This window comes from Anneissia japonica, unplaced genomic scaffold (assembly GCF_011630105.1).
Source record: "Anneissia japonica isolate Jap-2015-1 unplaced genomic scaffold, ASM1163010v1 scaffold142_len1259957_cov175, whole genome shotgun sequence".
NCBI classification, from domain to species: Eukaryota; Metazoa; Echinodermata; class Crinoidea; order Comatulida; family Comatulidae; genus Anneissia; species Anneissia japonica.
In genome coordinates, this window is record NW_022684560.1 from 662,422 (window position 1) to 690,130 (window position 27,709).

At 36.2% G+C, this 27,709-nt stretch overlaps 3 protein-coding genes across 5 annotated transcripts in view; all 3 read right to left on the reverse strand.

Moving 5' to 3' along the window:
* Positions 1-2,479: 2,479 nt before the first annotated feature.
* Positions 2,480-15,591, reverse strand: LOC117106578 (transcription factor RFX4-like). 2 transcript variants are annotated; one of them, XR_004445097.1, is made up of 12 exons: positions 14,749-15,591; positions 12,855-13,482; positions 11,551-11,716; positions 11,143-11,266; positions 9,805-10,056; positions 8,982-9,101; positions 8,596-8,673; positions 6,808-6,971; positions 5,698-5,798; positions 5,234-5,292; positions 3,248-3,342; positions 2,480-2,582 (listed from the first exon to the last, which is right to left on the reverse strand). XR_004445097.1 is itself a non-coding variant. In XM_033247967.1 (11 exons), the coding sequence occupies exons 2-11, from the start codon at positions 13,474-13,476 to the stop codon at positions 4,682-4,684; spliced, it is 1,851 nt and encodes a 616-aa protein (XP_033103858.1). In that variant the 5' UTR covers positions 13,477-13,482; positions 14,749-15,591; the 3' UTR covers positions 4,338-4,681. The 2 variants fall into 2 exon arrangements, 1 of the variants encoding a protein (XP_033103858.1); XM_033247967.1 differs by lacking the exons at positions 2,480-2,582; positions 3,248-3,342 and adding an exon at positions 4,338-4,846.
* A 160-nt stretch (positions 15,592-15,751) lies between these two features.
* LOC117106622 (peptidyl-prolyl cis-trans isomerase NIMA-interacting 4-like) lies at positions 15,752-22,834 on the reverse strand. Its single transcript, XM_033248019.1, has 4 exons — positions 22,652-22,834; positions 18,377-18,429; positions 18,048-18,167; positions 15,752-16,716 (listed from the first exon to the last, which is right to left on the reverse strand). The coding sequence occupies exons 1-4, from the start codon at positions 22,719-22,721 to the stop codon at positions 16,558-16,560; spliced, it is 402 nt and encodes a 133-aa protein (XP_033103910.1). The 5' UTR covers positions 22,722-22,834; the 3' UTR covers positions 15,752-16,557.
* A 2,042-nt stretch (positions 22,835-24,876) lies between these two features.
* Positions 24,877-27,709, reverse strand: part of LOC117106609 — an 18,781-nt gene continuing 15,948 nt past the window's right edge. The window contains exons 4-5 of one of the 2 annotated variants that reach the window (XM_033248008.1): positions 27,500-27,709; positions 24,877-27,389 (exon numbers count right to left, since the gene is read on the reverse strand). In XM_033248008.1, coding sequence (XP_033103899.1) covers positions 25,093-27,389; positions 27,500-27,709 — 2,507 coding nt within the window. In that variant the 3' untranslated portion in view covers positions 24,877-25,092. Of the gene's footprint in view, positions 27,447-27,499 lie in introns of both variants that reach the window. The other variant, XM_033247999.1, reaches the window with a different exon arrangement.

The window sequence follows — 27,709 nt, forward strand, 5'->3', positions numbered from 1 at the left end:
TTGCTTGGTCCCCATAAATCAGTGGAAGAAGTTTTGGCTTTTGATTGCATTCTTCTGATACGGCAGCTGGAAGTTTGGATGCATGAATGTCAGTCATACTACTAGAAGTGGCAGGTAACTCCTGGCTTTCATCCGGTTTTATGGTAGAAGATTCAGATGCTGCTGTATTCAACTTGCCATTACCGTGTGTACTGACACTGGCATCATCATCATCAACATCTTCTGCAATGCATAATCCACTGGTATTTGGTGATCTAACAGGCTCAACATCCTTGTTGGCAGTTTTTTCACCACCAATCTTCAGCTCAGAATAAATTACACTCACTGCCTTCTCCAAGTGAGGGGCACTGTATCCTGATGATGAATAACCAAAATATAAAAAAATACTTGTATTTTCATTCCATCAATAAAATAGAAATTACGTATTCAAACTATGCATGTACAGTGCCTCAAATTTATCTATTACTATAATTATCTTTAGATTATTAAATAACAATTTGGTTTGGGTTTATTTTTCCATTTCCCATAGAAAATATTTCTAGTCAATGCAACTTCAAATGATAAACCCTTACCAGGTACCCAATTATACGCCTGTGAGATAAGAAATGTAAAGTGTCTTAATTAATGTCCAATGAACAGGGAGGAATATGTGCGTCTCTAACAATAAGCACATGTGTTGTCACGCAAACGCATGTGTTTGCGTATTTGTTAACACTGTCTTTTTTTTTGGGAACTTAGTAAAATTATCCTAGGTAGCGAAACGGTTTGTTGCAGTATCTAATGTAATAAGAAAATGCACTAATTGTATCAAATTCTAAATAAATCTGATAATTCTATAGGATGTATAATAAAAGATAAAATAATCTATTTTAACCTAATTTCAATCAAATCCTAATTAAGTTTGATAACCTTATAAAAGAATGAATTATATAATAATATACTTTCACAAAATTCCTGGCCAATTTGTTGAATCATTAACTGCTGTTCACTATTCTCCATTGTGTTCACCTCAATTGTGTATAGTATGTATTCATTGTACAGCATATGCAGTAAATGGTATGACCCTGTAGCAGATAAAACAAATTAGCAGTGATGTTGGTAGGCTAGTTTGATACTTTGACAATCAAATACTACAGAGTTAAACAGAAGTAGTTTGCAGGAATTAACAGTTTCGTTTCCAAACCTATGAAGCCTTCATGTGACATAAAACTTAATAGGAAAAGGAACAATTTTAACTCTCCTCTAAGGATGATGGTGGCACTCCTCAGACGACAGATCTTATTAATTGCCGTTCATGCCAGCCCCCCTCCCCCAGGCCAAAAAAAAGCTACTGCTGCTTATATGATGTGTTACTCTGCTTTAATGACATTTGGAAGAGAGCAAAGATTTGTGCTAAGCATTCCATAGCCCTTTCTAAAGGTATATTTGTATATGTTAATCCTTTCGGAACACCATGTCGATAGTTCTGAAAAGAAATGTTGTTGTTTGAGAATATCGACGTTTCAATTGAGTTGCTTCAATCGTCTTTAGGAGAATAATATCTGCAGAAATCCCAAAATAGTGAAATACTTATATGTTTTGGTTGGCAAGACTTGCTGAAAACAATAGCTGGTTTTCAACCAATCACCGCAACAGTATAGAAATGAATACTACAGAGTCAATTTTAATAATGAAGTTCAAAGCAAGCTGTCCTTTAGATAATACAAAATTTACAAAGTATTCAAGTACTGTATGCCAACCTAAAATAAAGGATACAAATTTGTCAATAATCCCCATTTGTACATTTAAAAAAAAAAAGAGATCATGTTGACAAAGAGTTTGAGATGCAGAAAGAGGTCATTATTTTTTTTTTTATAATTTCCACAAGAGTACAGAACACTGGTGGAGGAGGGGTAAATAGTATATGCACTTCTGTGAAACTGAATAAACTGAGCCTTAAAATGACGACAATCAATTTTTTTTACAAGTACTTGTAGGGGTGGGGGTCTCAGAAAATCGTATGTTTTGTACTCTTGTAAAAATGGAGGACCCAAGTAAGGCGAGACTTTTTTATACCTTGTTTAGGGAACCTGTCACCCACCAATGATGATTCTGAATAAAAATAAAATTATATTTTTGGCAAATTAATGCACCAATCACCACAAGAAATGGAAATTTCAGAAAGAAATATGTTTTTCTTTATTTTTATTACGCCTGCTGCTACCTTGAAACCTCCAAACATAAGATGTATATTTCTTATTAATTGTATAAATTTAAAGCATTTAACCACCCCATTTCTACACAGTTTACAGTCACCAATAAAATGTTATTTTTATTTTCTCCTCCATCTGGATGTTTTTTGGCAAAACTGTTTGCTAAATAAGAAAACAAAAGTTTATTTTTATTTATTTTCTGATGATCCTTAAAAAAAAATAAGTTCAAGAAACAAGGTATAAAAAAGTCTAGCCTAACTTATAATATCAAATGATTGACATACCAAAACTGCTGGCGCTTCTCAAAGTATGATCATGAAGGACTAGCTTTGAGATCGTTGACACATAGAGAAGAAAGTTCTGCATCGCTTTTTCCTTACCCTCCGAGGTCTACACTCAGAATAAAATACCAAAATATTATAAAGTAGAATCTCTATTAAGGGGACACATTTGGGACCAATAAAAGTGTCTGAATAGGGGTTGGCTGTAGAGTTAAAGATAACCTTTCCTTTGTTTATAGTGCCAAAAAAAGTGTTCCCTTTTAAATCGGGGTGTCACATCATTAAGGGTGTCCCAAATGAGGGGTTCTACTTATTTTAGCCTGCAAAACTGCTTCATTTATTTACAGACTGACTAATTTTGATTAATCTATTGAGGGATAGGTTCCGTTATTGATTTTTTGATACATTAATGGTTGAGCGGTTAAGGCAGGTGGCGCCGCAACCTATAGCCCTAATATCGGCGCATTTGCCTATAGTTCAAGTCTTCTCAGATATAAGGTAAATAAACCATAAACAATTGGCAAATGTACACTTTAAATAGCCCAGTACTGTACATTCGAGGCAAGCAGGAGGTTTACCCTGGGTGTACTGGTCAACACAGCCCTGCTGTTTACTGGATAGCTCCAGTCATTCTTCAAGCTGGAATGTTTCATTGTATACAATGTCAAAAAAAAATAAATAAATAAATTTAAAAAAAATATATATATGTCTTCATATTAACTCAGCAGAATTTCTAAATTTTTTGCTAAATCAATGGTTTTTTTTTAAACTAACCTTCTCAATAAAAGTTTTCAGCACACCATCAATCCACTCAACATGCTGTTCTACTGTAGCCGTCTTCTCCAATAAGGCATCAAACTCCTGGAAATCTGATATCAATATTGGAATATAAAATCTATAGCATTAATATGATAAAATTAATTAAAAAGTTAACATAGACCAATTTACAATAAATATACAGAGCAGCAATTTAAAAAAAAAAAGAATGTTAATAAAGAAAATTGTTTTTTTCTCTTGTATGCATCACACAAAAAGGATGAACATCCAACATGCTTACATAAATTATAAATCAGTTAAAAAATACATTATTGCAAACCAAAATAAATTTTCAAATACAGTAGTTAAAAAACAATTCAGTAAAATATTATCAAAGATTCTGTTAGGAAACAAGATAAGTACTATCTACTAAAAAAAAAAAAAAGTTCATGCAAAATGTAGAGACAATCATATTTCCATTATGTGTATGTGTAAGCAAATGGCAACACCAACCAGGGGTTATAGATGGAATTTCGAAGAAAATAAATTGCATATTTTCAATTTCAATTTAATTTATTAGATTTTAGTTGGTTAGGTCAAGTGCTACGAGTTCATTTCAAAAATTAAATTGCATTTGATATCAGTCACTTTTTGTAGCAGTTTAATTCACTTTGGTTCACAACTTCTGGGAAGAATGAAGGGTGTTGAGGTAAAACAGAATGTAACAAATTGCTTGGTTGTGGTTACATCTGGGAGTTTTCTTTGGTTTTGGTCAGCCGCTGTATTAGTCATCCGTTACCTATACTGTTCCAACAGGTCGGTAATTATGATACATTGATCAAGAGAAACTAAAAACTGTGCTAATTGCATTTTTGGCATTCCGGACACATAAGATTCTGTTTTTTATGGCGGCCACTATTACTGCCACAAAACATCTTATGAAAGGACACTTCCTGGAAACTGTTTTTTACTTGAGAGTGATAAATTAATTAAATTTCAATTCAATTCAATACAATTCAATTTATCACTCCAAATTAGTGACAATTAAAAAAGCTATTAAGGGATATTATCTGCAAAATTACAATAATACACATAATGGATGCTCTTACTTATAAAAACCCACCACACACCCATAAAAAACTGATTTAGAACAAAACTGTAAGTTGGAAAAAAACTATCAGGCATTTGAAAACAAGTCAATGATCTAATACTCTATACTATGGTTAAGGTGGTTTTAATTTCTTCAAGCAAAGAAAAATACACAGGACCAAGCTTGAAGGAGAATAATATTAGAATTAAAATAGAAAAAAAATTATATAAATAAATAACAAAACCTGTTGAAAATAGAAACAATACATTGAAGATAAGATAATAAAAACAACAGAAACATGATTATTATATTAGTGTCCAACTTCATTATACATTAAAGAGCAACATTTCCTAGCTTAACTACTAGATAACCTTACATCTATACAAATCAGGCCTATCCTCATCTATATGTACATCTACTATTAACCACTCTATTTTTCTTCTTAGATTTTCCAGGTCAGTTTTTTCTCGCCAGTCTGCTCGCATCATTTTCACTGCCCTGGAATTTTTCAGGATAGCTCTTGTAGCCTGAGCAGGAATAAGCAACAATGCATTGAACCAATTTAGACATGGTAAATTCATTTTAAGACGGCATTATTGAAGATCTTGCATACTTACAGTACCTGAGTAGATATGGAATTCATCAATAAATTGGTAACAGGGAGCTTTTGATTGCACGGCGACGGTAGGACGTAGAACGTAATAAAGTCACTAACACTCATCCGAGCATCCGAGAACGTTAAGACACCTCGTCGAGTAAATTCTGGAACGCAATTTGGCCAAATCTACGTATGCAGATAACGTAGGACGCCAGGTAGGACGGTCACGCTTGAGTGATTCCGTTCTAGCGTTGCATCGTCGCACAAATCAAAAGCTCCCTAATTATACATTTTAAGGAGAGCAACAGATACACACCTGAGCAATATGGGAAAGAGTTGTTTTTCTGACCAATAATTTCACAAAACTTGTTGCAGCTGTAGAAACAAAAGATCAGGGTTTTAAAACACAAACAATATGAAAAAAGATCAGTGCTGATAAAATATGCTCACGCAGGATAGGTTTTTGCTCTAATTATCTTTTACCTTTTTTCTATAGGAATCATACATGGGGGATGAACTATATTATGGTTGTTATGATGCTTGTCTTTCAATACCAAAAATTTCATGTTTCAATTCAATATTTCAAATATCAATTGTATTTGCTGCTCAAGCCATCAAGGACTAAAAATGATCACATTAAAATTTACAAATTACAATAAAAATATTATCCACATTATTTGAATTAATGTTTGTTTTAAATTCATAAAAATGTCTTATGGCTAAATGAATCATCTACAAATTGTGACTGTAATGGTAGTTGGATAAAAATGGTACAGGTACCTTCATTCTTAGCCTCAAAGACCTTCGTTGGCAGCTCCTGTATGTGTTTACTAAGTTTGCTGCGGAAGTCTTTAGCAAAGATTCTAACTGCTTTTAGAAGGCTGTCAATATAACCAAAACATTTCAATCAGATCAATCTTAAAATTATAGGCCTACAATTGAAAGTTAAATCAACAAATTATTATACAGTGCAATAATTGTGGTAGACATGGCATTACACAGCACAAACCTAAAAAAAGCCCTTAGCTAAAGATATGGGACAGGACAACTTATGTCTGAATGCTGAATAGTGCTGAAAAGCAACACAACACTCTCAACCATACAGAGATGCTTGTTTGGGAGACTTTATTATTTATTCATGCAAAGGTTATTCAACAATACCATAAACAATCAACCACAAGACTTCTTGCCAGAGCTCCAAGTTTTCCGTAAGTCACAGCAAAACAAGATCACCTCCCGCAAGGAAGCAATAACCTCCTGGAAAATCAACTCCCGCAAATTTATAATATACTGTTACTACTGTATCAAATTGTGTCCCAGAAGTAACCATATGCTGTAGAGGTTAAAGTGTGTTAACAATATCTCATTTATCCAGACTTTCTGGAAGTTGCTTCATCCAGAGAGAGCAGCTCAGTCGAGAGAGCAGCTAGCTCAGTGAGACGGCAGCAAGCTCAGTGAGAGGGCAGCTAGCTCAGTCGGCTAATCTGGTGGTAGCCGCTGTGTGTGCGCTCAACCGTGGAGATCTCTAGGTCCCCAGTTCAATTCCCATCGCTGCCTCTCCTTGTGTTTCAGCTAGAGGGCTGAAATACAAGTTACAATAGCGCACCGTCTTTCGGATGAGACGTTTAAGCCGTTGGTCCCGTGTGCATTATGGCCCATGTGCACGTTAAAGAACGCAGTACACTCTTCGGAAATGAGAAGGGGATTGTCTCCCGGTGTACTGCCCAATCACCCCCAGAAGGCCCCACTGGAAATAAGTCTTCTTCTAGACTTTCTGGGCTATCCTTGGTGTTTACACTGAATAAATCCAATCCAATCCAATCCAACTTGAGACCCCTGCTCCTTGCAAAGATAATAAAATTTTATGACGTGACTAGCAAGGTAACTCACCTTTGAGGCACTTCTAGTGTTGTGCCAGGAATCAAGATGCTAATAATTGTCTTGTAGAGAAGGATGTCACAGAACTTTATAGTTCCTGCCAAATATCCCATTTTAAGTAACTGAAGGTTTGCAGCACTTAAGTTCTCCCAGAAGATCACCATTTGACTAAATATCTAGTATCATGGAGGAGAAAATATCAATAAATATTTTTATTTATTTACTGCACTTATATGTCCTTATATAATTATTGATCGATAAAGCCATTATTTTGAAACAGGTTTAAATACTGAGAAGCATATTGTGGATAAAGCCACTCTTTCGAAACAAGTTTAAATACTGAAAAGCATATTTGTGGATGAAGACACTATTTTAAACAGGTTTAAATACTAAGAAGCACATTGTGGATGAAGCTTTTTTTAACCAGATTTAAATACTGTACTGAGAAGCACATGGATGAAGCCACTATTTTTAAACAGGTTTCAATACTGAACACTAAAACATTTTGATTTTGTTGAGAAGCAGAACCAGTTAAATTACAATAAAAGTAATTTAACTGTTCCATGGCAGAACAACAAACTACTGTTGAAAATAAACTTTCTTGTATCAAAATTCATTGCTATCATAAATCATCACTAAATCATACATTTTGGCCCACTTTATAACTTTTAATGTTAGGACTTTCATTTTAAACCAAAACCTGCGAACCCTTCAAGCCAGGCACTCATTGCGTCATACGACCCTCGCATGACACTTCCAACTCCGCTCTCTGTAAGCGATAGATGATGCGACGCTGTCTGCTGTTTGTCGGTGGCAGTCTAAACTGATGGTAATTAAAAACGATTGGCTGCACGCACATCGTCGCATTGCGTTCTTTATAGAATCGTGTCGGCTGACGATCGTCATGCGCAGCGAGTGTCCGGCTTTATATGCACTTTGTCAACTAGAATTTAAAACAAGATTAGAGTAACTAACATGCCTATTACATGAATTACATACAGACCACACAGTATTTTATTTCTAACCTACTTTCTATTAGAAATTGCTAGTTTTACCGCACTTATATATCTCATTATAAAATTAAAAGTATGATTTTCTTTACATTTATCTAAAGAATATCATTATAGATACATATAAAAATTCCAAACAAAATACAACATGGTAGAAACGCTGACTTGTAATGACATTTACAAGTTTTTAAATCAAGAGAATAATAGCTTTGCAAAAGTGATAACAGCTTAAACGTCTCCCATTAGCTCAACCCGCCCTCGATAAACTAATGTTACGTTATCTCACTATATTAATTGGATAACGCATTATCAAGGATAAGTACTGAGTGTTTAACACTGGTGTCCTTGGATTCAATTATGGGTAAACGGATTAGTTGCATTGTGTTATGAGGTTTTAATTGTTCTTTACCGCGAAAGTGCGGTATTCTAACGTTAGTTTAAGGAGGGCTGGTTGGCATAATGCTTTGAAAGACAGCATGCCTTTAAATTTCAGCCCTCCAGCTGAAACACTAAGAGGGCAGCAGACTGAACTGACCATATACTGTATTTAACGATCATCATGGTTCAACACACAGATGCACTACCAAGTAACAGAGCTAAACTGCTCTCTAAAACTAAAATTTTTTTGTCTGTCAGACCATGAAGGAAAGATGCGTCTTTCCATCATGGTCAGACTCTGTTAAAAACAATTTTCATCCATAAGAATGTAAGCCTGTGTTGTTGAGTTTGACAAAAAAAATCTCAGAGGGTGTTGCTAGTTTTACTGGACTAACAATTATGATCAACTCACCTCTGAAAATTTCCCCTTTAATATGGCTTCCAATAAGTACTCGCAGTGGGTTCTGTACTCTGTTAGAAATGTATCCACCTAAATCGCAACCATTAAATTTAAAAAGGTAATTTCATTTAATATGCAATAGTCCCAATAGTCCCACTGTGACTTAAGGTCAAAAAGGAACTAAAAATTAATTGCACATAAAAAATAAAAAACAAAACAAAAAATTATAGTTGGTCAACATATTTGTCATCATCATTGTCACCATCTTCATTGACCATTACTGTTACAATAATATTATCATTATGACCAACATCATAATTCTTATAATTTTCATCTTCATTCTTATCAGACTCATCATCATCCTTATCCTTATCACTAATGTCAATTACCATCATTACCTTGTCTAAGTTGGCAATGGAAGGCAATGATTTCAACATGAATGCTTTAGGGAATTGAGGGATAAGAGCAAGTCCAAGAGCTGTGACTGGTGATAGACTGCGATCAACAGGTCCTGCAACCTGCCAATAAATAAATAACAATGTAGTATATGAGACCAGTTGTATGTCGGGATTTTTTGTTTTAGTCTATTAGGTAAAAGTACAAAATAAGCATATAACTAACAAATTATTATATCAATATTACAAATTATTATTATAACACTTGAAAATTTCACCAAAAAGATTTACATCACACACACACACACACTAAAATGATATATTATACCATTTGTCATAGAAACTAAAAAAAACCTCAAAAAACAATTAAATATTAAATAGAGTGGCGCGATAAAATAAGTTTTCTACAGTAGATAAATCAAGTTTTCTATTATAATAGACTTTCATTATAAAAATTATAATAGATTACCAGCAAGTTAAGACTTTTATGCAAAGAATATTCTATTATTCATGTGTCTGTTAATTAATAATAATAATAATAAACATGTTATATCGTCATTGCGAACTTATAAAATCCGCATACGCCTTAAAACTAAAAGGAAATGCATATGTTTAGAGTCCGTACTGAGCCCAAAAAATCCGCAATGAAAATATAACGTGTTAATAGTTCATTCTTATATAGCACAAGTAAGCAAGCTCTCAATACGCTGTATATAAAAAACAGAATAAAGATGTCATGTTAAATTAATGAAAAACTTTATTAAAAATGTAATTAATCATTTAAAAAACCAATTAGTATATCCTAATTATTAAAGAGGAAACCTACCGGTGAGTCTTCAGTGGTGGAGTCCATGGTGGACTGATTCTTATTTGGTTTGATTGTGTTGTCAATGTCGGTAATCATTAAGTTGCTTGGCACTAGTGTGTGTTTTGGCAACTTTGGCTCAGAGGTGAAATGTTCGTCACTGTGGCTGAGTTCAGATGTGCGCTTCACTCGGATTCCATAGTAGTGGTATTTAGACTGACCCCTGATCCCCAATCGACGAGTCTTAAGATTGACGAAAACTTGCCGGATAAGCTGAAGTGATGAAGTTAACAGAAAATTATTAGATAGACACCCGTATTCTTAAAACAAACTTTAGTCGAACTTTGAACTAGAACTTTATTTAGTCTTAGTTGCAACTTCAAATTCAATTTGTATTCAAAAACAACGTAGTCAAGTTCTAACTACGGATAAATCAAGCCCTAGTTGTCGTTCAGCTGAAGACGGCTGGCAAGCAACAACTATCAAACTAACAAATGAAAAGAGCTAATTTTAATAGCAGACGAAATTTTAGTAATCTGGTAATGCGGAAGAATATTAAACTGCCATCTGTCTTTCAAAAACATATTTCCTCATTATTCATAATAGCCAATTATTTGCCTAATATTATATAATAATAACATAATATTAATATTAGTTTAGTAATATAATAATAACATTAGTCGTTAACATCTAATGATAGAGAATTTGAACTGTCACTGAAAATTTGCTTTCTTTGGAGAACTATTATAGGTAAGGTCAAGCGAGGGCGGCGCCATCTTTGTTGTTGTTACGGTGAAGCTACGTGACCACAACAAGAGGGGATTTCATGCAAATCAGGAACTGTTGCATGTGGCTAGCAAAGCATGTTAATTTCGCCTTTTGGAACCTAAACGTAATGTCCATTTTCTAGAACACTCTGGAGACACATCAGACCAATTTATACAATCGTTTTTATACATTTCACTTTATCGTAAGTTACAAAAAGCATGTTTTTAGTGGTGTAAATATTTCTCAAGTCGACGATTTAGCCCGACCGTAAGCTGACTAAAAAAAAAATCGGCCTAAGGAGGTATAATTTTAGTCAAGGTTCGCGTGATTTAGTCGTAGTGCTATTCGAAGTTCGTTTTAAAAATACGAAATGACGTAATTTTGAAGTTTTATCTCGAACTACGACTAAAGTTTGTTTTAAGAATATTCTTTGCTAATTCTCTCATGGGTTTCTATCACCACTATAATTTAAGGAGTGTCTTCGTAACCAACATAATGTGGCATTTTAATACCTAAAACATTATCTATTGCAACCGGTTTCATTCTTAACAACACATAAATATGTTTTTTGTGACTATAAACAAGACTTGCCTTTCCAAATGTTGCAGGATTAAGTGGGTTGAAGGAATTGGAAGCACAGAAATCAGTGTACTGATCATAGACAACACACCTTGGAACAGAGTAGCTCTCACATGTCTCATAGTTCTCCATAAGCCTAGTTACATAAATTTATTGAATATATATTTTCATCACAGAAACAAATGTACAAAAAATACATTATCAAGAGGTAAAGATACACATATTGCCTGTAATTCATGACCACATTCAAATCTACTATATATCTATTTCATTTCAAATAGAATTGAAAAAAATTTACATCTTGTGGCTCGACAAAATTGTGGGTAAATTTTTTGATATACCATATTGCAAACATAATGTCATTAACTTCTTAACATGATTATGCATGATGTCATTAATGTAATGAAGATTTCAACTAACCATTGCAATGTTAGAACTGTCTGTAATCTACTTGCATTAAATGCTGAATTTGAATTTTGAGTAGCAGACTGCATATCACCCATTTCATTTGGAGTGTTTCCCATTCCAAAAGGAGTTTTTCCCAGTCCAGTGAAAGACATATCCAAATGACTGGAAGTACTGGTAACTTAGATAAAACACAAAATCAGTTATACAGCAAGTGTAAAAAATAGAGGATTAGCTAATTATGTATAAAATAGCAAATAATTTTGTTAAATTAAAATTTGAAACAGCTACTTAATCAAGTTTAGAGTAATTACCTTCGCCCCCACTGGGCGAAGAGGGTATTGCAATGAGCTCCGTCTGTGTGACTGTGTGTCCTTCCAGGTGCACAACTCAAAAACTACTGGACTGTTTAACCTCAAACTTTCACAAATAGACAGAGCATAATATTGTACAATACTAAAAGACTCCACAAATTGTCCATAGTTTATTTACAATTTGTGACAAAGACAAGCCAAACCAGTCACTCGTCGCAAAAATCGATTTTGAGTTATTAATACAGTGTTGGAGAGTAATATAATAGCTATAAAATGGTTAAAAAAATCATTCAAATCAGACATTTCCTTATGAAGTTACAAGCGTTTAACTACACAGCTGTTTAAAGAACAATATATGAGAAATCAGCCTTCAAAGATTATGATTTCAGGCATTCCTCATGCAGAAACTATCTTTAAATCCTTAAAAAGCATTGTTTTAACATTGAAAATGGGGAAGATGACAGCATAGAATTATGTGTAGATATATAAAGGTTAGTTTAGTGCAATAAAAATAGATTTTTTAAAATATGACATTCCAGCATGTTTTGGCCATTTTCTCTGAAACACGATTTGCGACGAGTGACTGGTTTGGCTTGTCTTTGCCACATTTAGACTTGCCACAAGTCTCTAATTTATTGATTTTTCCTAATATTAGATAAATTCGGAGAGCGGAACAAGTGTATGTCAAGAAACTTGTTATGTTGTTGAATTTGGAAAAAAAAGTATATAGTATGGAGTGCCATGCAAGTAATATGGAACGCTATCGGTGCCAAAAATCAATTTTACACGTTTTCACAAGACAAAATTTAGGGACTGGAAGTGCAATTGGGCTAGCTAGTGCCAATTTAGCAGACTATGGGCTGCTGGCATCTGGCTATGTTTTATATCCTATAAAATAAAGTCTTCAAATCAAATTTAATCAATTTAATGACTAAAAATCAAAATGATATTTTCTATTAAAACTTTAATCTGCATCGGAACATCCTTAGAATTCAATCTACATACCATGAGGAGTTTCTTCCATATTTGGGATGTTTTGTCTGCTATTAGATGCCTGTAAGCCAGAGTTAGGTCCTTGTTGTACTTGTAGGTTAGAGTTAGGACCTTGCTGTAGTTGTAGGCTGATGTTAGAACATTGCTGCACTTGTTGCCTAGAGTTAGCATGTTGCTGTGCCTCTTGATTAGAGTTAGCATAGTGTGTCTGTTGGCCGGAGTTAAGACCTAGCTGTACCTGTGAGCTAGGGATAGAACCTTGCTGTGGATACTGCAGGGGAATATGCTGGGGGTTATTTGGATGTCTTGACACCTCACTTACACTTGAATTAGGAATAATTTCAAAGGTGAAGCCATCTTGTGTTGCAATGCGTGCTGATGTACTGTCTCCACTTGGGTTTGATAATGTGACATAACAGGGCTCATAAACATGCTCAATTTTTATTACTTGTTCCTTGCTAGTCTGCATATTGACATTCTGTGACATAGCATTAGGCTGAGCTAGAAAAACATCTCCTTTAGACTGCGAGTTCATTAGCATAATGCCTTGTTGTGTGTGGTCCTGAGAAGGAAAAACTGGCAACCTTTGGGGCTGCCCATATCCAGGACCACAGTTGATTTGGCCTGGCCACATGTTGCTCTATACCACAAAAAGAAAAAAGCATGAGGTGATTAGTTACAATTGAATTCAAACTCTCCTGATTCGATCAGATGTTTCCTGATTTTTCATGCAATCTCCTGGTCTTTGGAATTCTAAAAAATTCTAATGAGTGGTTTCTAGGTACAATAAATTGGGTATTCCATTCTGTGTCAATTTTTCCTTTGTGCACCAACAGTGTAACAATGTTTCGAATGTTATTGACACCTCAACAGATCACATTTGATATCAATCAAAAAATCAACATATTGGTGGTGGGGCACACAGACCTCCTGTGCACCACCAGTCTCCCAAATTTCGAGTTCCAGGGGTCAACATAATTATACAGATTGACATGTATGCTAGAGGGTAATGGTAAGTAACATGAACCTCTTGCTCGCAACGGTGATTAAATGTTTTGGGGCCTGAGCAGTGAGCTGAGAGGTATTGTTCTTGTGCTGAAGTCACTGGTTCAAACCCATCCAGAGTCCGATCGCTTGACTCCTTGAACAACCCTCATATTGAGAGTCAGTCGAGTTAAGGATACTGTTTGTATCCATGTGTCTATTGTATATTTTAGTTAAGTTGGCTGGCACTGCCCAAATTTCCAATAAATGATGACAATTAAAGAATTGATATTATTTAATTATATTATTCAATTTTTTTAATATATATAATTTGACAAAATTTGGGGCCTGTGTCAGCTATGTACCCCTTCCCTTTGAATCCTCCAATGATGTACAGTGGTTAAATGACTTCAGTTAACTTAACATATTTAATTTTATTACGGCAAATACCCATTGGCACTGCCTTCCACGAGTCAATTAATTAGGCCTACAGCCTAGGCCAATTAAAATAATAAAATATTGAAAACATGCAAATAAATATGAATTTGTGGGAGATGCGTTATTATTCCGGGATCTTGATTGCGGGAGTGCGGAAGGTCGTCCCGATTTTCGGGAGACTCTGCAAACGCGGTTTCGACAATCTGGCCTGGGCCTATTATTTATCAGATGATCTTAGGTTGCCCGGTCCTACTAACAACTAGGCCTACTAACAACTAGGCCTAGGGGCCTAGCCTAGGCCCGTGCCTAGTGAATTTTGCGTGGAGAAACACCAGGTACCCGGCCTAACCTCTAGGCCTAGGCTCTAACTATACACAGAGTAAGTTTGCTCTACTGGCAGCATAAAATCAAGTCTAATATAGATATATGTATTGAAATATAAACTGCTTATTTACACTGGTCTAGGTATTCTAACCCTTCTTACCAAAAACTTAGATATAACAAGATGTTCTCAGTCAAAGAATCGATCAAGTTTCTTTTTTTGCAGACTATTGTGACTACGCCCTCTAGCGCACAAAAACTTTTTCGCGCGCGCTACCGCAAAGGCAAACTGTATGCTCTATACATGTTATGCAATGAATTAAATAATAATGATATCTCAAGTAGGCCTACTCAAAATTTAATAAAAATTGAAAGTTGAAATGTTACGAAATGTAAAAAAAAAAAAAACCAAACAAAAAGGCAATCAATTTAGAATTCAACAATATAATACCAACAAATGGTTTTGCCAGAGCCTGTCGTTTATCGTCATTCATTCACTGTTCGTCAATCATTCAGGGATGGCGCCAGGATTTGCCTGAGGGGGTTCATGTCCCAGACGAAAGCGTGAGTGGGCGTGGTCGGGCATCGCTCGAAAGTGATCCAGAGGCTTATTTGATTGATTTAAGTCTACTAATAATTATGTAAAAAATACATAGGTATTTTTTTTTTCTCCTAAAGACGAAGGCCCTATCTTGTCTGTTCACTTGTGCGCTAGTCTGTTCCTGGAGGTGTGGTGCATATTTCCGGACCAAAACCGAGTAAAAACGCAATTGACATAAAACTTAGAAATGGAACACTAATATATGGAACATAATAAGTAGTTAGGCGAGACTATTTGTATACCTTGTTTATATGTATTGCTCCCGCTGCAGCCTTGAAATTGCCAAAATAAAATACGTATATTTCTTCCTAATTATATAAATTTAAAGCATTTAACCACGCCATAACTACATTGTTTATATTCACCAATAACATTTTTTTATTTTCTCCTATGTCTGGATGTATTTTGGCAAAACTATTTGCTAAATTAGAAAACAAAATTTTGTTTTATTTTTTTCTGCCCGCCTCTGACGATCTTTAAAAAATAAGTTTGCGAAACAAGGTATAAAAAATGTCTCGCCTTATGTAACTTGTGTGTAACAAAAATCAATGATAACTTTCAGATGTTACTTTTTTCACTTTAGCTTTTATTTATATCACACTTTTTTCTGTTCACTTTATTCATCCAGAGAAGCAAACATGAAAAATATGTAGTATCAATGATGAATTCGAATCTACAGTAGTTACCCCAATGCATGAGCCATTTTGCTCTTTCAGAGTCCAAGACTCCAAATGATATGAGTCATATTAGATGCTTTGATGTGGTTTGGTCTGGTATAGTGTTGGTATAGTACTGCCATGCACATGCTTGTGTTTCAGGGTTGAAATCACCCCCCCATTGTGCTCTATTCTTTTGTTGTTTTTTTTTGCTTATTATTATTATTATTATTAAACACATTTTTAAAATGTATAATATAATTACAGTACATAAGAAATAGCATACTAGGCCATTTTCTTGTATTCATTAAAAAAATGTTTAAAAAGATTAATTTAGAAAGAGTAAACGTCAGTGAGGGATTCAAGCTAAATTTTCATAAACTATATAAAAAAAAATGTTAGTCTTGATAGTGCCATTTCCCGCCATCTAGATGTGCCATCTAGATGATGCCATCTACATGATGCCATCTAGATGTGCCTAATCATAAATTTCAACCATGTGGGGCGAGGTAGCTTACATTCTCCATCTTTGAAAATCACTTTCTATTTCAAATTCCTGGATCCACGACTAGTGGTGCATGACAAAGTCTGTATCCATGGAGGAATCTGAATCTCTTTCTGACCAGGTTGGTTCTTCATCTATGAAGGAATACTTTTTAAGAACTACTATGAAACCAATAAAATAATTGGAAACATAGTTTGTGTATTTGGTTGTTTATTTCTTCCCTTCTATCATAATAATATGATATCCAAATTTAGTCTTAACAGGTGGATCTGTGTAAATAGGACTGTTGGTTGTACTTGGTTGAAGGGCAAATGCTGCATCTTGAAATGGCCCTACCATCGAGCCTCGTGTCATCCATCCAAGATCACCCTGAAGAAAAAAAACAATTTTTGTCATATTATTACTAATGTACAGTAATCATTAAATCATTTTAAAATTTGTATAAAATAATATGAAGCCCAAGTTGCTAAATTAATTGAACTCCCACATTGTCATATACAATTTAATAAAATTGGAAAGAAAAAAGGAGATGCACTTTGTGTTCTTAAAACATGGAGGTCTTCAGAGAACAGAAGAGCTCAGCTGGTATACTAAGAGCTCAGCTGGTATACTAAGGGTAGCAAGCAGATAGGAGGGGTATAGACTTGCATCACACTTGTAGTAAAGTCGTGGAAGTGCACTTGCTGCAACTTGGTTGTAGAATAGCGGCAATAAAAGTGCACTGGTGCAACTGAAAAAAAAAAGCAAAATGCAAAAAAAAAAGCATTTGCACTACAAATTTTGTGAAGAACAATTAAACTACCGTAATTAAATTTTATGCTGATTAAAGTTTTTGCATAATCTTGCTAACAGACAGAGAACTGAAAATACAACAAAACAGACACACTCTGTGGGAAGAAATTGGTAGGAAAAATCAATACCACCAGATTACAGCAGGTACCCTGGGGATCAAGCGCTATGTTCTTTTTAGGCACACAAGGAGCAGAGTGAAAACCTTGATTCTTTCTATGACACTGTCTGTATGTGCTGAATGCAGCAGAGGTCCAAGGACCACAGGACCCTCGTTAAGGAGCCATGAACCCCATCATAGAAAAGCCAACCATATCATCAGGGAACACTGCATTGAAAAAGTATTTTTTCAGTCTGAAGTACAAGCATCTTCAGCTGCTGTATATCTTAAAATTTTCTCCAACTATAGTGAGGCTGAGGTGAGTGTGGATCCCCCATTAAGGATCTTGGACAGACAGTATGTACTGTAGCTCAGCTTGATTAAACTGTTGGTAGCCACTGTGTGTGTGCTCTGAACCGTGGAGATCCCTTGGTATCGCACTAAATTCCCATCGCTGCTCTCCTTGTATTTCAGTTTCAAAAGCACACCTTCCTTTGGATGACATGTTTCAGCTGTTGGTCCTGTGAGCAAAATGGCACATGTGCATGTTAAAGAACCCAGTACACTCTTCGGAAAAGAGTAAGGGATTGTCTCCCGGTGTACTGCCCAATTCACCACCAGAAGGTCCCCACTGGAAGTAAGTCTCAGGACTTTCATGGGTTATCCTTAGTGTGTATGACACTGTAGAAATTCGATCCAATCCAATCTCACTAAGAAATTGAGAACATTAAAACTATACCTGTTTCCTTTGCTCTACACCTGTTATCAATATAAAATTTAAAATACAGTACTGTATATCATTATGACTTACCCCTTGTCTTGCTTTGTCTTCACTGTACTGTGTTGCTACCTCATTGAATTTCATGCCATCTTTTAATTTCTGCATTGCCTCCATGCACTTTCCATGTTTTTCACACAAAATGTGTCTCACCTGCAAACCAAAACAAATGTTTATAGGACTTATCAAACAGAATAACAATAATACAGTATAGGGATTTATAAAGCGTCTTTTACCTAGGGAGAGCAATGGGCTTTTCTCACTTACATATGAACTGATTGTTGAAATTACAGAAAACTTTTCATTGCAACATTTATGCTTTACAATAATTATTCAGATAGCTGTATAAGAAGTTCACTGACCTTAACTTGGCTGGTTCCTCCTTTCTTTTCTTTTGCTTGGGCATCCCCACTATCTGTGATTTTAAATAAAACATTAATTTAATAATGGGAATACAGTGGATGGGTATTATCATTCATTATATCTTTAACTTTCTTAATCATTTTCTCATTAAAAGCAAAATCCAGATTCATCATGTTATCACTAATAATTTGATTTGCTCTTTTGTTTATTCTCTCTATGGGCATTTTGTCTTTCTGGGTCATATTTTCAAAGATGCAAAGCCAGTGTAAACACCAAGGCTAACCATGAAGAAATGTTTTATTCCTCCATGGGCTAACCAACAAAAGCCAGAAGACTTTCCAGAGGGGTCATTGTGGTGGTGGTTGGGCAGTGCAACAGAGACAATCCACCAATCTTTTATGAAGAGCATACTGCATTAATCTTAAAGTGCATGAGCCATATTGCACACAGGACCAACGGCTTAATATCTCTCCCAGCATGGAGTATAAAAAAGACTCCAGCATCAGCACTTTTTTATACTTAAATTTCTGCCCTCCAGTTGAAACACAAGGAGAGCAAGAGATGGAATTGAACCAGGTACCAATAGGTTGACAACGGATCTCCAGAGTGACATGGGAAACTGAGATACTCTCAGGAATGGAAAAAAGGGATTAGGCAAGTTAAATGTACTTTAAAGAGATTAAGTTTTGGTTACGTATTCATGTGTGATAAGATCCACTGGCTGTACTTATTTTTGTATTAATAAAAAATATTCCTTTACCATTATTCTTCAATAGATCAGTTTTTAGCCTTACAGGTAACACCATCAATCTGTTTCTTTTTTTGTTTTTATTTTTTTTAATTGGTGCATTATTTACTAATTTCAGATGGTATAATACATTTGTTTTGTCTTTTGCTAGTCTATTCAACTGTCAATTTCTGGTTGCAGTACATTTCCTTATCAGCACTCCTGCTACAGGTATGTAGATGAACAATTTCGTCACCGAGGTGCCTGAAATGTTAGGCGCCGAGCGCTATACATGTTTTTAACTCAATTGTGTACCTCTGTTTCCCATGGAACTCGCACACAAATGGTTACCACCAGTTTAGCTAATGAGCTATGTTACACTCTGGGTGTGTTCGGGCGAGTTTTTTGCAGAGTCATTTCCAGTTCTGCATGAACCGGTATGCTCAGAAACAATAGAAAAATTATGTTAAAATTATAATCAATCCTTTAGGAACAGATTTAGGTGTCATTCATTTATCAACATTTTTACAAATGTACACTAGGGGAGAGGTACATTTGTGCACTTTTTTTTAGACATGCATGGAACTGTTGATTCAAAATATGCAATATTTAAAATAGATTTTTATGACCAATTACAATGCAATCATATACATTTTTATTTTACCAAGTAAAGCAGGCCTACTTAATTGACTTCAAAATGGAGAATGCTTTTGCAAAATCAACATTTTTTATGTACACTTTCAGAGGGGGGGGGAAGGGTGTACCAAAAAAGTATACTGTTTGTGCAAAAATGTTGATATTTGTGAACAAATCCATTGTTTACTTCTTGCTTCATAGCATTCTTTGTAGAGTGTGGATCACATGCTCTCTAACCGTGGTCTTTTTCGTTTTTCGCGCTTGATCGAGGCTAGCAGCTCGACTCCCGACCCGACTAAAGACTATATTATAACAATGTTGTTGTTTTGTTAGTGTCGGTAAATGTATTGAACGAAAACATTAAAATGTTATTTACTTTGTCATGAATGACTATCGTAGAACAATACAGGCTTAGGCCTAGAAAGAAGAATATCGTTTTGACTTTATGGTAATAGAGTGCTAGTTTTAGCAGGGAACCTCCATGTTTTGGCGTAGGCCAAAACATACAAAACATGTATTGTACAAGTGTGTTCATTCAAATAATGACGTGAGTAAAATGAAAAGAACACAAATATTTCCAGCTCATAATATCACTTTTATTTGACATCTGATTTTTTTATATATGTTATAAGATTTATAAATATAATACAAAATTGCTAGTTTAACTGAATTTAGACATTCCTAAACATGAAAAAATGTAAAATAAGATGGAAATTTGATTTTTTTTTTGTGTTCCACATGGATGAATTTTTTATGTTTGATTTTGCGATAGGTCTGGAAAAGAAATATAGTAGTAGGCACCGGAAACATTACCCTATCCAACACCGCTAGGTTAGGCATAGCCCTACCTCGATTTATGTTCTGTTATCACACATAAAAATGGCACACATTATATTTTCCGTTGCTAGTATTGACACTTGTGAAATATAATATTTCACAGGAATTATTTCAAATCTGTTAAAACAATGATTCCGACCTAGATTTTGACAATTAAACAAACATATTTCAGACCTACTCGATCGACTGCAGTGTGCGAGATGCGAAGTACAAAAACTAATTTCATTAGAGAGGGCGCACTTTATTGACAGTATAAGTATACATAAAAGTGAGAGCATTTCAGTGGATGCAATCTACAACCTCTAAATTTGCCTAGTAACGAAGAATTCGTCGAGGAAATGGTAATCTCCTATGAGAAATAGTCTGCATTTCTCATTTTGTTTATTATTTTGAGTAAAACTAATATGCATGCCAACATTTTTCCATTGTTTATAATAATTAGAGTAATGCATATGCATTTTTTCTAAAAAAAATTCTTTTTTAGTGAAATTTTGCTGGGAATGGGGCCTTAATGATTAAACTACATACTATTGTAGAAATTTAAATTACGTTTAATAATAAAAACAAAATTAACTAGATTTGAACTCATCACTTTGGACGAGTTAGGTGATCTGCCACACATTTGAACTTGGACCTTCAGGAAGCATGCATGGTGTGGATCGAAAAATATTAATATGCTCAAATTATGGCCTATGAAGTGCTCTAATTTAGTAAAAAAAATAATAATTTTGAGCATTTATAAAACTTTTACGCAAATGTACACTCACGCAGAAAAGTTGACTCCTGATATGAGCTATACATGTCAACTCTCATTGAAAAACGCCTGTTGGTGAGGGCTTTATTACCTACAATCATACAAACTGACAAAGATTTCAAGGAAGAAGGATGAGGGGGTCAGAAAAAAACATTCATTTTGACCATGATGACGTCATATAAACTATAATTGTGTAAACTGATTTAAAAATGCTGTTGGTCGGTAATGGCATACGAAATTGACCATGTTACAGTTAAAATCCAGTCTGCCGCCCTCTATCGGGCTGTCAAAGATTTGAAGAAAGAAATAGTTGGGGGAGGGGTCAGAACATAATGACATTATCAAAGTGAAAAATGAATGACACTTTGTGAAAGGAAATTGTCTCAGCTATAACATACTCACAGGTGGGAGCTGAGATGATCGATCAAGAATAAGCTAAAATATGTTCAAATGAGTATAAAAATAATGATGTCATAAATAAAAATTCAGTTCTTTTTTTAATTCAGATTTCAATATCATACGATCAGCCATAATGATCTATAAAAATCATATCTACAACTCATGTGCTTTCAGATATGTAATAAAAATTGGTGGGGGGGGGGGGTTACCTTTCATTCTCAGGAGCTAAAAAACTGATTAAAAAATAGGCATGATTTTTTTTAAGCATATTTAAATTTTGACGCATGCCTACATGCACATTATGACGCGCGCACAGAAAATTAAGGTACATCACATTCAAGCTTGACACCTGAAGCTTAATGCCCACTGCCGAATATGATTCAGAAATGACGACTGGTTAGGAGGGGTCATCAGTCTTGAGGAAAGAAAGATGAGGGGTAGTTTATTTTATTTTTATTATTTTTACCATGATTATGTCATCAAAATGAAAAAAAAGTCACAATTATAAAAGGTAATTGTCTCAGCTATTATAATATACTCAAAGTTGGGAGACGAACCATCAAGGATAAGCGAGTTTATTAAAGTATTATTGCGCATGCGTTATCTAGGCCTAGGGCCTAGGCCTATTTCACGTAAATATTTCGACTTCCTAGCCTAAACTCAATGTGATGCATCCTTAATAAAGGTTTCAGTGACAAATTAAAAAAAACAATCAGTAAAGGTTTCAGTGTTCAATTGAAAAAAAAAAATCACTACTGCTAACTAGGCCTAGCCTAGTTTCAGCCCAGGCCACTATAGAGCCAAGGCCCTAGCCTACCAAGCCTGTGGTAGGTCCTAGCTAGGCTGATTCGCCTAGGAGGCCTAGCCTAGTCATCCTCTCCTCCCTCCAACAACCTCAAGGAATCCTAGCCTGGTACTCACCGTCGCCACCTTTGCCTTTTCCACTTTTCGCGCCACCCTTCCCTCCTCCAGCACCCTTTCCCTTGGGCATACTTATTTCAAACTAACGTATACTGATGGCTCATAAATGCCAATTAGGCCCAGGGTAACCTAGGCTAGCCCAACGTTGTATCGCACAGTCGCAGGAAGGTGCTGCTGAAACTGAGGTGCAGAGTTGTTCAAGCAACTTTTAACCAATATGGAACGTCGTTAGTGCCTTCAGAGTGTAATTATAATACAAAATTGGTTCCAATGTGTTGTAAATAAGTCCTTTTGCCTTCCCAGACCCCTTGGGACATGGTACTCTTCATGGTAATCTAAGTGGTGTACGTTAAAAATGACCCCAGAAAAAATGTTTGAAAACAGTGTGAAGATTTTTTTTAATCAGTTATATTACTAAAATTTATCATTGGGGTCATTTTTACCTACCTGTCATTTGCATGGGGCCATTTTTACCGGGGCCATCTTTTCCGGGGCCATTTTTGCCTACATTCATGTGGATAATTATGGGGGAGGATCTTAGCAGTTACATGGCAATTGAGATCGAGTGACAAATGATAGTACCCGAGATATGATCGGAGAAAAGGAGAATGGCCTACTGCAGAAAATTAAGAAGAGAAACATGAAATATATGAAACGTAGAGGAGATAGTTTGGTAGGCTACTCTGTGCTGTTGAGGGTAAAAGTGAGACAGCAAGTATCAGAAATGGTACGACGCAAGTCGGACAGCGTGGACAGGAGCATGGTTCCATGGAAGCGGCGAGACAGAATATCAGAAGACGTCAACGGCTCTATTAAGGCCTATGACTTTGATTATTATCATCATCAATAGTCCACCAACATGGGCAGTTCCACTTTTTTGTGAAGGGGGCAATGACGTATGTTATAATGTAATTCGGTGAGGAGCCTGGTTCTCCTCGCGGAAATAAAATGTTTCCAGATGCTAGGCGGATGCACTTTCCTCCTGCATGTTTAGGGGTCTGTACTTTTTCATATACAGTATATGTTTTTGTGTGTGTATATGAAAAATAATGGTGATAATTAAGAGATTGGAATTATTATACCTTTTTTGTTGCTGCTTCGAAACTTTGGAACCACCTACCTGATACTGTATGCGTGATTCTCCATTTTTGACTGCCTTCAATTTCTCGGCTTAAATCCCATCGTTTCTCTTTATTTTAATTCTGAACTTTCCTTTTCTTTTGGTTTCCACTTGGGCTGTGGTTCCTCAGTGCATAGAGACGATCGCTTTACAAGTAATAACGCCGGACCATTACCAGTATGATGATTTTATGGGTGGTGGAAGGTCGTATGCAATTGAAATGAGCCTATCACTGGGGGCGAGTAAGGTTCTGTAGTCGGGGTGCAAGGCGAAGGCCTTGGCAAAAGTTGAAAGCAGACTGTTTCGGTAGAGTAATTTGGAAGTCCCCCTCCTTCTTTTTTGGCAGAAAATATATGATATGCAGATTTTTCTATGATCGGCTTCCTCGCAATTCATATTACCATTCATCTTACTAGTGCATCTCCCCCACTTTCAAAAACGTTTCGCCAGCTATGTTAAAATGCTCAAATCCAAGATGGCCGCCAAAATTTAAAACGGGTGTTAAACACATGAAACGCATACTAAGCTCCCGATCCTCAACATTTTCTCACCTCAGAACCAGTTATGGTGGGCCTGCTGACGCAGGCAGAAGCATCTCCCATCTAGACACATGAGGCTGTGACATTCTTGAGCGACTTAATAAATGAACCTCCTGGGTTATAAAGTACGTTTTGCGAGTATTAACTAATAAACGCAATTAAATTCATAACATTTTGCAGTAGCCAACCATTGAAAACCATTTATTCAAATAATATGAAATCATTAACATTGGCAATATTTTTCATATTTGATTATAAAAACTATACTTAAAGATTATAATGATATATGTACCATATCCATACAATACAATATACTGTAATATGTTTTCAATCACGTAAGTCAAAGCATATTGTAATTTGTTCATGTTTGCCTATAATTACAAGTGCTGAATCAAATTTTTCCATTAGCAGAAAATCTCTCTTGCTTAATTTCTTAACATTAATTAAAACGCATGTTTAATTCTTTTAACAATGATCTATAAATCAATAAATATCTGCATCATCATTAGAAATATATATAGTGTAATATTATTATACTATTAATATATTATACTAGTAATATATTATTAATATTATTATTATTATTATTATTAATATTACTATTATTATTATTATTATTATTATTATTATATTTATTCATATCAAGATAATGTTCTATTATTGATAGACATAATTAAATAATAAGAGAACAATAGATGTTACCCAGTGTTAGTAAATCTTCACAATGTCCATAACGACGACGTTGATAATAGTTTTAATCATGAAGCTATGAATATTTTTCTCTAAACAACGAATGCTCTGTTTCGTGCCATCTTAATCAACATAGATGGAATAGCAGTAAATTTAGTCTGAGAGTATGCTTGAAAAATCAGAATAAGCGAAGAAACAGACATAATAATTGGTTTAAGCAATTCATTACTAGGTTCAATAAGGTTTGTTGTATCGCCCGGTTGCTTATATACCTCGTACAAAAATACACCTTGTGTTGGTTTAACACCTGACAGAGTTGCAGTTGGCAATACCACACCGGCTCCATCACTAAGCGTTGCTGTGTGCGTTACTACTTGGAAATTTGTAGCGGCTGTACCATCGTGATTTTCCGTATTGGTTGAAAGATCGGCAGTTGCGGTCGTTACACCTTGTGTTGCAATTATATGAGTAGCTTCTAGACCCCTTGTTTGGATTGTTCCTAGTACAGAAAATCCGGCAGTTAAAAGAAGATCTCGTGTTTCTTTAACATCTGCCAAGGTAGCAGTTGGCAATACCGCACCGGCTCCGTCACCAAGCGTTGCTGTCTGCGTAGCTACTTGAAGAAGTGTAGCGGCTGTACCATCGTGAATTTCTGTCATGGTATTGGTAGAGAGACCAACGGTTGCTTTCGTTACACCTTGTGTTTCAATTATTTGAGTGGCTTCTGGACCTCTTGTTTGGATTGTTCCTTGTACAGCCAATCCGTCGGTTGAAATGAAATTTCGTGTTGCTTTAACATCCGCCACGGTAGCAGTTGCCAATACCGCCCCGGCTCCGTCACCATGAGTTGCTGTCTGCGTAGCTACTTGGAGAAGTGTAGCAGTTGTACCTTCGTGGTTTTCCGTCATAGTATTGGTAGAGAGATCCGCGGTTACGGTCGTCACACCTCGTATTTCGACTGTTTGAGTAGCTTCTAGACCTCTTGTTTGCATTGTTCCTTGCACAGCCAATCCGTCGGCTGAAATGAACTCTCGTGTTGCTTTAACATCCGCCAAGGTAGCAGTTGGCAATACCGCCCCGGCTCCGTCACCAAGAGTTGCTGTCTGCTTAGCTCCCTGGAGAAGTGTAGCAGTTGTACCTCCGTGATTTTCCGTCATAGTATTTGTAGAGAGATCCGCGGTTGCGGTCGTCACACCTCGTATTTCGATTGTTTGAGTAGCTTCTAGACCTCTTGTTTGCATTGTTCCTTGCACAGCCAATCCGTCGGTTGAAATTAAATCTTGTGTTGCTTTAACATCCGCCAAGGTAGCAGTTGGCAATACCGCACCGGCTCCGTCACAAAGCGTTGCTGTCCGCGTAGCTACTTGGAGGAGTGTAGCAGTTGTACCTTCGTGGTTTTCCGTCATAGTATTGGTGGAAAAATCCGCGGTTGCGGTCGCGGTCGTCACACCTCGTATTTCTATTGTTTGAGTAGCTTTTAGACCTCTTGTTTGCATTGTTCCTTGCACAGCCAATCCGTCGGTTGAAATGAAATCTCGTGTTGCTTTAACATCCGCCAAGGTAGCAGTTGGCAATACCGCACCGGCTCCGTCACAAAGCGTTGCTGTCTGCGTAGCTACTTGGAGAAGTGTAGCAGTTGTACCTTCGTGGTTTTCCGTCATAGTCTTGGTAGAAAGATCCACGGTTGCGGTCGTCACACCTCGTATTTCTATTGTTTGAGTAGCTTTTGGACCTCTTGTTTGCATTGTTCCTTGCACAGCCAATCCGTCGGCTGAAATGAAATCTCGTGTTGCTTTAACATCCGCCAAGGTAGCAGTTGCCAATACCGCCCCGGCTCCGTCACCAAGAGTTGCTGTCTGCTTAGCTACTTGGAGAAGTGTAGCAGTTGTACTTTCGTGGTTTTCCGTCATAGTATTGGTAGAGAGATCCGCGGTTGCGGTCGGCACACCTCGTATTTCAATTGTTTGAGAACCTCCTAGACCACGTGTTTGGATTGTTCCCTGTACAGTCAATCCGTCAGATAAAAGGTGATCTCGTGTTGCTTTAACATCCGCCAAGGTAGCAGTTGGCAATACCGCACCGTCTCCGTCACCAAGCGTTGCTGTCTGCGTAGCTACTTGAAGAAGTGTAGCGGCTGTACCATCGTGAATTTCTGTCATGGTATTGGTAGAGAGACCCACGGTTGCTTTCGTTACACCTTGTGTTTCAATTATTTGAGTAGCTTTTAGACCTCTTGTTTGCATTGTTCCTTGCACAGCCAATCCGTCGGTTGAAATGAAATCTCGTGTTGCTTTAACATCCGCCAAGGTAGCAGTTGCCAATACCGCCCCGGCTCCGTCACCAAGAGTTGCTGTCTGCGTAGCTACTTGGAGAAGTGTAGCAGTTGTACCTTCGTGGTTTTCCGTCATAGTATTGGTAGAGAGATCCGCGGTTGCGGTCGGCACACCTCTCTCTTATACACATCTAGATGTGTATAAGAGACAGGTGTAGCAGTTGTACCTTCGTGGTTTTCCGTCATAGTATTGGTAGAGAGATCCGCGGTTGCGGTCGTCACACCTCGTATTTCTATTGTTTGAGTAGCTTTTAGACCTCTTGTTTGCATTGTTCCTTTCACAGCCAATCCGTCGGTTGAAATGAAATCTCGTGTTGCTTTAACATCCGCCAAGGTAGCAGTTGGCAATACCGCACCGGCTCCGTCACAAAGCGCTG

Excerpts from the sequence above, each read along its gene's own strand:
- LOC117106578 (XM_033247967.1), bottom strand. The coding sequence starts at position 13,476 with ATGTGGCCAGGCCAAATCAACTGTGGTCCTGGATATGGGCAGCCCCAA. Across the intron at positions 10,057-11,142 it reads ATCCTGCAACATTTGGAAAG|CTTATCCGGCAAGTTTTCGT; the intron begins GCAAGTCTTGTT and ends TCATCACTTCAG. Across the intron at positions 9,102-9,804 it reads CCACCACTGAAGACTCACCG|GTTGCAGGACCTGTTGATCG; the intron begins GTAGGTTTCCTC and ends ATTTATTGGCAG.
- LOC117106622 (XM_033248019.1), bottom strand. The coding sequence starts at position 22,721 with ATGCCCAAGGGAAAGGGTGCTGGAGGAGGGAAGGGTGGCGCGAAAAGT. Across the intron at positions 18,430-22,651 it reads AAAAGGCAAAGGTGGCGACG|ATAGTGGGGATGCCCAAGCA; the intron begins GTGAGTACCAGG and ends TTAAAATCACAG. Across the intron at positions 18,168-18,376 it reads GAGGAACCAGCCAAGTTAAG|GTGAGACACATTTTGTGTGA; the intron begins GTCAGTGAACTT and ends TTTGGTTTGCAG.